Below are 7,673 nucleotides of genomic sequence, written 5' to 3'. Positions count from 1 at the left end.
GCTACCACGCCCGGCTGATTTTTTGATTTATGGTAGAGATGAGGTCTCGCCAAGTTGCCCGGGCGGGCCTGGAACCCGCGGGCTCAGACAATCCACTCACCTCAGCCTCCCAAAGTGCGGGATGACAGGCTGAGCCACCGAGCCCGGTTTTTTTTTTTTTTTTTTAAGAAAGAAAAGTTTATTTAAAAGTAAAGTAGAGACAGAAAGAGAAGGGAGAGAGAAGATTCACTTCCCCAAGGTGGGGGCGGGGCCAAGGCCAGAAAGCACGGCGACAGCCAGAGCTCAAGGAGCACATGGCCACACCAGAGTCCAGCAAGGCCATGGCCCTGAAGTTCTATTTAAAATGTTGAAGGAGCGTGCGCTTTATGGGACAAGAAGCCTCAGCTCCCATCAGATTCCCCAAGGGTGCCATGACCTTCAAGCGACGGGCCGCTCCTGCGGGCCGCAGACCTTTCCGTCGCCCTTGGCCTTGCGAGAGACTTGGCCTTCCCACCCCAGGACCCTCGTTGCAAGGTGGGACTCAGCCCTGGCCACCGACCTCCTGGGTGTCCCCAGCCTTCCAGGCCTGGACAGAGAAAGGCTTTCTGGCCCTGTCCCAAGCAGGGTGGGAACTCTGCCTGTCCAGCAGCCCTCGGAGATCCTCAGTGGCCCCGATGCCTCCCTGGTGAAGACCCTGCCCTGGATGAAAGGGCTCCCTCCAGGCAGACCTCCGACCCCAGAACAGGCCAGGGCCCTCCAAGCATCAGTCCTGGTGTCTTCCCAGGGCCAGGCGACCCTCGGGGTGGGAGAGGCTCTCGGTGGCGGTCCATGCTAACGCCTCTGCTTCCACCAGCGAGAGCCCATTCCTCATGCTGGGCGACAGGCTTCCTCACCCACACAAGCCCATTTTGACGTCTGCCCTGTTAATTCGCAAGGCCTCAGGCGCTGAGAGGGACGGGACCACAGGGCGCCGTGGGGGCCTCCTGGCCCTGGTGGAGGGGAATTCGTGGCCAGCCAAGCCCAGAGGGAAGCAACACACACTTCAACCCAAGGCATTTGGAAGCCAGGTGTGGACAAAGCTGGCCGGCCGGGGAAGGGCGCGCATGTGTGTTTTCGTCCACTGGCTCCGTTTTCTTTTTTTTTAGATAGAAAAATATTGTTTACTCAAAAAGTAAATTGGCGAGGGAGAGGCGATTCGCCTTCCCAAGGTTGGGAGAGGGGCCAAAGCCAGGAAAACAATGGCAGCCATCGCTCAAAGAGCCCCCTAGCCAGACCAGAGCTTAGCAAGGCCATGGCCCTGGCTCCGTTTTCTGAAGGGCCAGCAGATAGTGGCATGTGGCCTCGTCCCCAAGGCCAACTGCACAGAGAGCAGAGCTATCCGCATCTCCTGATGCCTCCGCAGTGCCAGCCTGGAGGATTGGTCGGGCTTTGACACTCCTACCGGCTCTGCCCAGCGCAGATGGATGGACTCACTGTTGGATCTCACGAGGCTTGAGCACCTTCCATCTGTCGCCCTGTCTTCCTCCGGCGCACGGGCCTGGCTGTGGCTGGGTTCTGCCGGGCACGGATCAGTCTGGATCCCTGCCTGCCGGCCGCCTCCCACAAACCTGTGCCCGTCGGTCACGCGGACTGTGTTTACCCTGGCCTGCAAGGGCACCAGCACCCGGTCGCTCACAGGAGAGCTCCATCCCCGCCGCACTTGTCACCATCAGCCTCAGCCTCGCTGGCCATTCCCGGTCCGCCTTGCTTGTGGATGCCAGGAGGGAGGGCTGGATGGCCACAAGTCACCCTGCAGGAGGTGTCCGGCACCGTCCCCAGGGCCACAGGCAGGGAGCACGAAGAGACATCTCCTGCAAGCAGCACCTCTGGTTTTGGTTTTTACATTTTTTTGATTAGACACAGGGTTTCACTCGGTCACCCAGCTTGGCGCCACCGTGCCCAGCCACACCTGTGTTTTGAGAGAGCTTGGTCCTCAGCCTGGGCTTCCCCATCTCGAAAATGGGGATGTTTTCTCCTACTTGTGATGGCATTTGCAAAGGCTTAAATTAGCGTTTCTGGACTGGTCGAGCGTCTTCCGCAGGGAAGGGAAGTCATTTACCAAATAGCTAGGGGGAGTCTTCAGATTTCCTTGCCTGTCCCTTCTTTCCAGGTGAGAACCTTTGACTTAGCTCTGCAGATGGCCAGCACCCTCTTGGACGTGGGTCTGGCTCCACGGGGAGAATCCAGGCTCAGCCAACTATGGACCATGTGCCACGTCCAGTCCCTCTCCTGTTTTTGTGTGATGTGTGAGCTGAGAATGGTTATTGCAATTTTACATCGTTGGGAGACATGAAAAGCCAACTGTTCATGGGTCAGGGTGCATGGAAATGACACGAAACCCCCATTTCGGGGTGGACAGTGGAGGCTGTATTGGCACGCAGCCATCTTAGCGCAGTGTCCATGGCTGCACTTGTGCTTTGGCATCAGGACTGCACGCCGTCGAGAAGTTGCAGCAGAGACCCACAATGGGCGAGTGGTGCAAACTGACCTGGGCTCATCTTACCGCATCCTAGAGGGTTAATTATGTGCTCTGAGTGGGGCCAGGGTTCAAGCCCTAGGCAGTGGGTTCCCAAGGTCTGGGTCTTGACCGCGAGACCATAGAACCACATCATGGAGACCTGGCCTTGAATGCCGGGCTGCAGGGCTTGGACTTGAGCCTGGGGGCACTGGGGACTTGGGCATCCCCTGCCCAGCCCCTGCCAGAAACGGGTGTGGTTTGGGAGCCTGACACTCGCAGTCCGAATGCCCTCTGGGAGGCCCGCAGGAGTTCTGTGACGTCCCAACCCCAGTTTGGACATCTGCAGGACAGGAGGGTTTTACAGTCGGTGTGAGCATTAAATAAGGTGGCTCATGCCCGTCATTCTAGCGCTTTGGGAGGCTGAGGTGAGAGATGGTTGGAGCCCAAGAGTTCAAGATCAGCCTGGGCGGCATAGCAAAATCTCGTCCCTACAAAAATAAAAAAATTAGCCAGCGTGGTGACGTGTGCCTGTCATCCCAGCTCCTTGGGAGACTGAGGCGGAAGAATCGCCCGGGCCCAGGAGGCCAAGGCTGCCGTGAGCTGTGACCACTGTGATCATGCCAGGGCACAGCAGCCTGGGTAACAGAGGGAGACCCCTACTCAGAATGGCAGTGCTTTGAGGTTCCAGGCACACGTGGGTGCTTATTAAATGCCAGGCTCTTCCTGAAACCCTCCCTCGATGGCGGACACTCCAGGCTTATTCTTCTTGCCATGCTGTGTGCAGTCACAGAGCCTGCCCTGCGCTAGGCCCTGGGAGACGAAGTCACAAGGGACCGCCTTGTCCCCAGGGAACTCTTGGCTCCCGCAGAAGGCAACAGTGCCCCAGACAAGGCAGTGATTGAGTTGAGGACACAGAAGGAAGACTGTTAATTCACCCCAGGGCAGCGGGCAGGGGGCACTGGGGGCCAGTGTGGCTGGGTGGTTGGGTGCCCACTGGGGCAGCGAGAATAGTGGGGGGAAATGGGAGACGGTCGGCGGTGCTTTGGGGTTGCTAAGCCTCTCCCGCCGGTGACTGTGTGCTCTCCACCGCCATGTGTGGTTCTGGGGTGATGCAAGCTCTGACCTGGTTCATCTTACCCCATTCCAGAGGGTTAATTATGTGCTCTGGGTGGGGCCAGGGTTCAAGCCCCAGGCAGTGGGCTCCCAAGGTCAGGGTCTTGACCGCTAGACCATAGAACCACATCATGGGGACCTGTCCTTGAATGCCGGCTGCAGGGCTTGGACTTGAGCCTGGGGGCACTGGGGAGCCATGGAGGGGTTTAGGGAGACAGATCTGTGATCAGGGTGTGGTTTGAAAAACAGAGTCTCTGGTTGCACAGCAGGTCTTCAAGCAGGGGCACGGCCAAGCCCTCATCTTGCTCCTGTGTGGTTAGGCCCTGAGTGGGACTGGCTGAAAACCGAGATGATCCCAACCCATGGAGCGAGCGTGCCGTATTCCTGGGAGAGGGGGTGGCTTGCCGGATTGGCACACCCTGCAGACGCTGCTGCACCACTGTGCACCGGAGCTAGAAATGCCGGTTGGCCCAGCCTCACGGCACTTTCCTAGCTGGGTGGCCTTGGCTGAGTCGCTTCCTTTTGCCAGTGGTGAGAGCTCAGCACGATTAGCGAGATGTCATGGTCACTGTCATGGCCACTACCATGCCCAGTCTTGCCCTTCCCAGGACATGGCTGGAGGGAGAGTCAGCCGCACCGTTGACAGGGCCCAGGGTCACCACGCTTGGACCTCCCAAGCCAAGTCTCTGGGCGTTTCGCCCCCACGGCAGGACGGAGCCTCTGGGGTCTCTTTGGTCCGGAGAGAAGCCCGAGAGTGGGTGACATCCCTCTCCCCGACAGGTGCACCCACGTACGGGCAGGCCGTGGGCCTTCTGGCTCGGGGGCCGGAGCAGCCTGGGCTGGGCCCCTTGGTGACGGTTTCCCTCCCGCAGGACCGGGTAGACCTGCTGGAGCGGGTGACCCGGGAGCACGAGGAGTACCAGGCGGGCATGGACGAGTTCCAGCAGTGGCTGAAGGCCTTGGTGGAGAAGCTGGATGGCTGCCTGGGGCGAGGCTGCCCGCTGCCCACCTCGCCCCGCCTCTTGGCACTGCAGGTAACCCCGCCGGAGCTCAGAGGGAGGAGCGGGATATTCAGACCTGGCTTCGATGTGGCCGATTGTGTAGGAGAATGCTGCTGGGGGGCTCGGGGGACACCAACCCCATGCCTAGAGACCCTCCAGGGGGAGCCAGGGGTCTGGGACCCCGTGTTTGGGCCTCGGCTGGCCTGCAGGCATCTCTGGGCCCGCAGGGTGTTTGGAAACCCAGGGCTGCAGCCACACAGCTTGGCATGTCTCAGATGGGGGCGTCTGGCCACGGCTGGAGATGTTTTTGTCTGTCGCAGCTGAGGGTTGGCTGCTCCTGGCAGCGTGTGGACATGCGGAAGCCCACAGGATGGCTCCTGTGACAGGACTTATCCAGCCCAATGTCAGTAGACGGAAGAACACTGGGCAGTTGGGGACACTGGGTCCACTCTGGCCCTTCTCGCCGGCTGCGAGGCCTTGAGTGAGCCACTGACCGTCTCCGTAAATGCGTGGATAAAATATCTCCAGTCGTTCAGGGATCGGGCCAGGCGTGGTGGCTCACACCTCTAAGCCCAGCACTTTGGGAGGCTGAGGTGAGAGGACTGCTTGAGCCCAGGAGTCTGAGTCCAGCTTGGGTAACATAGTGAGCCCCCGTCTCTGCGCAAAATAAAAGTCAAATATTTTTAAAAGAGTGATTTTATAATGTTTACCAAAACTGTGCAGCACTTGCCTGTCTTTAACACTCGTTTTAAAATGACCCACTTTTTTTGTTGTTTTTTTTTGAGTTGGCGTCTTACTCTGTCATCCAGGCTGGAGCGCAGTGGCACACTCACGGCCGCCACGGCCTCAACCTGCTGGGCTCTGGCGATCCTTCCGCCTCAGCCTTCCAAGTAGCTGGAACTACAGGTGCGCGCCACCACGCCCGACTAATGTTTTGATTTATTGTAGAGACGAGGTCTCGCCATGTTGCCCAGGCTGGTCTCAGACCCGTGGGCTCAGGCAATCCTCTCACCTTTGCCTCCCAAAGGGCTGGCGTGACAGGCATGAGCCACCCTGCCAGGCTAAAATGGCTCATTTAAAAAAAAAAATTGATGACAGTGAATTTAGAAAGAAAACTTGTATCACCGTCATCAATGGAACCACCAGCACCCTTCACACATGGTGGATAACCAAACAAATAAATACAGTGAACCCAAATGGCGTGGCTGGGTGCTGCCGGCTCCGTGGGGTTGCCCGTGAAAAGCTCAGAGCCTGAAGCTGTGTGTCTCTCTTTGTGAGAAAAGAATAACACATGTCAGAAAGCATCAGGGACAGAGAGGGGCTTTTTCCTTGACTTGGCCAAATGGCTTGAAGAGGACTCGGGGAAGGAGTAAGGTTCTCAGGTCTGGCGTCAACGCTGGTGAAGGCAGACGGCTGCCCCGGGAAGGCTCCTCTGGCTCCGACCCCAAGCCTAGGAAGGAGCATTCCCCATGGCATTCCTGCTTCCGCTCTGTCACACTCCGCGGTGTGTCTCTCGTTCTCACTCCCGGTCCCCTCCAGGACATCACCAAGGACCTCCCCAGGGGCGAGGAGTCTCTGAGGAGGCTGGAAGAGGAGGCCGCCGGGGTCATTCGGAACACCTCTCCCCTGGGGGCCGAGAAGATCACCCGGGAGCTGGAGGAGATGAGGAAGGTTCTGGAGAAGCTGTGTCACCTCCGGGAGGAGGAGGAGCAGCGTCTGCAGGACCTGGTCCGGTCCAGGGGAGCCTGGGAGCAGCAGGCCCAGTGGCTGGAGGCGGAGGTTGGCACCTTCAAGGGTGGCCTCCAGACGCTGGCGCAGGAGGGCCCGGAGCCCGCGGCAGAGGCAGGGACCGAGGATGAGCTGGTGGCCCGCTGGAGACGCTACTCGGTAAGCCGTGCTCGGCCAGGCTGCGCGACACAGCGGCTGCCCTCTGGCCTCCGTGGTGCCACGCGATCTCTGTGGTGCCACGCGTCCCCCCGAGCCTCGGGCCACTCGCTGCCGCTGCCCCGGCTCGTGGGTGTCTAAGGCCCCCAGGGAGCCAGAGGCCGGGTGGGTGTTTAGCCCCATTTTCTGGATGTGGAAACAGGCTTGGAGAGATTTTTTTTTTTTTTTTTTGAGTTGGAGGCTCACTCTGCTGCCCAGGCTGGCGTGCAGTGGCACACGGCTCACGGCCACCTCAGAGGTAGCCTTCCCAACTGGCCGGCAGCACCTGGGAAGGCAGGGCAGGCGCAGCTTGAGGTCAGGGCCATCTGCCCTATCCCAGCCAAGTCCCTACAGGCCGGCTACTTTCTGGGTCCTGATGGGCAGGCTTCCTTGTGAATGGTGTGCAAGCACCCAGATCACACAAACCAACGGCCTGGTCTTCTGTGAAAACTCTTATCCACGTCATTACCTTTGCTAATTGACTGAAAAGCAGCCGGATTTTTTTTCTCACTCTGTCACCCAGGCGGGAGGACAGTGGTACAACCTCAACTTCCTGGACTAAAGCGATCCTCCCTCCTCAGCTTCCCAAGTAGCTGGGATGACAGGCACTCACCACCACCACCCCTGGCTGATTTTTAAATTTCCTGTAGAGATGGGACCTCGCTATGTTGCCCAGGCTGGTCTCGAACTCTGGGCTCAGATGATTCTCTCGCCTCAGTCTCCCAGAGTGCTGCTGGGATTACAGGTGTGAGCCACCGCGCCTGGCCAATGATAGGATATTTTTTAGGAAAAACAGGGCTGACCGGGCAGTTTTCGTTCCCTGCTCCCTGGCCCAGTTGTCCCAGCCGCGGCCCAAAAATCCCTCTCCTTGAGCTCTCGCCCTGGAGCTAATACTCTGATCCCTGCCCATCCTGCCCCAGGCTAAGCAGAGGTTGGCATTGCCAGGAAGGGCAGAGGCTCACGGCTGCCCCTGGGGGCTGAGGAAGCTGGGGCACCCCTCCTGTGTACTCATGGGTGGTGAGAGGGGTCCCCTCTGATCAAGGAGGGACCGCCAAAGTCTTACAGCTAGGAGAGGGCAGGGCTGGGCTTCCAGGCCAGTCCTAGGAGGCCGAAGCTTGTGCACTGCCGGCCAAGGTCAGACTCCAGCTCCCCAGGACAGC

At 59.1% G+C, this 7,673-nt stretch overlaps 1 protein-coding gene across 1 annotated transcript in view; it reads left to right on the top strand.

The window, feature by feature from the left end:
• Positions 1 to 7,673, top strand: part of SYNE3 (spectrin repeat containing nuclear envelope family member 3) — a gene marked incomplete at its 5' end in the record, with an annotated part of 59,903 nt that overhangs the window by 6,079 nt on the left and 46,151 nt on the right. Inside the window, 2 exons of the mRNA XM_008055843.2 lie at positions 4,451 to 4,623; positions 6,130 to 6,477. Coding sequence (XP_008054034.2) covers positions 4,451 to 4,623; positions 6,130 to 6,477 — 521 coding nt within the window. The remainder of the gene's footprint in view (positions 1 to 4,450; positions 4,624 to 6,129; positions 6,478 to 7,673) is intronic.

Source organism: Carlito syrichta, unplaced genomic scaffold, assembly GCF_000164805.1.
Source record: "Carlito syrichta isolate Samal-C Ts95f unplaced genomic scaffold, Tarsius_syrichta-2.0.1 Scaffold301970, whole genome shotgun sequence".
NCBI lineage: Eukaryota > Metazoa > Chordata > Mammalia > Primates > Tarsiidae > Carlito > Carlito syrichta.
The sequence above is the reverse complement of the archived record's forward strand: the minus strand, read 5'-3'. Positions and strand labels throughout refer to the sequence as shown.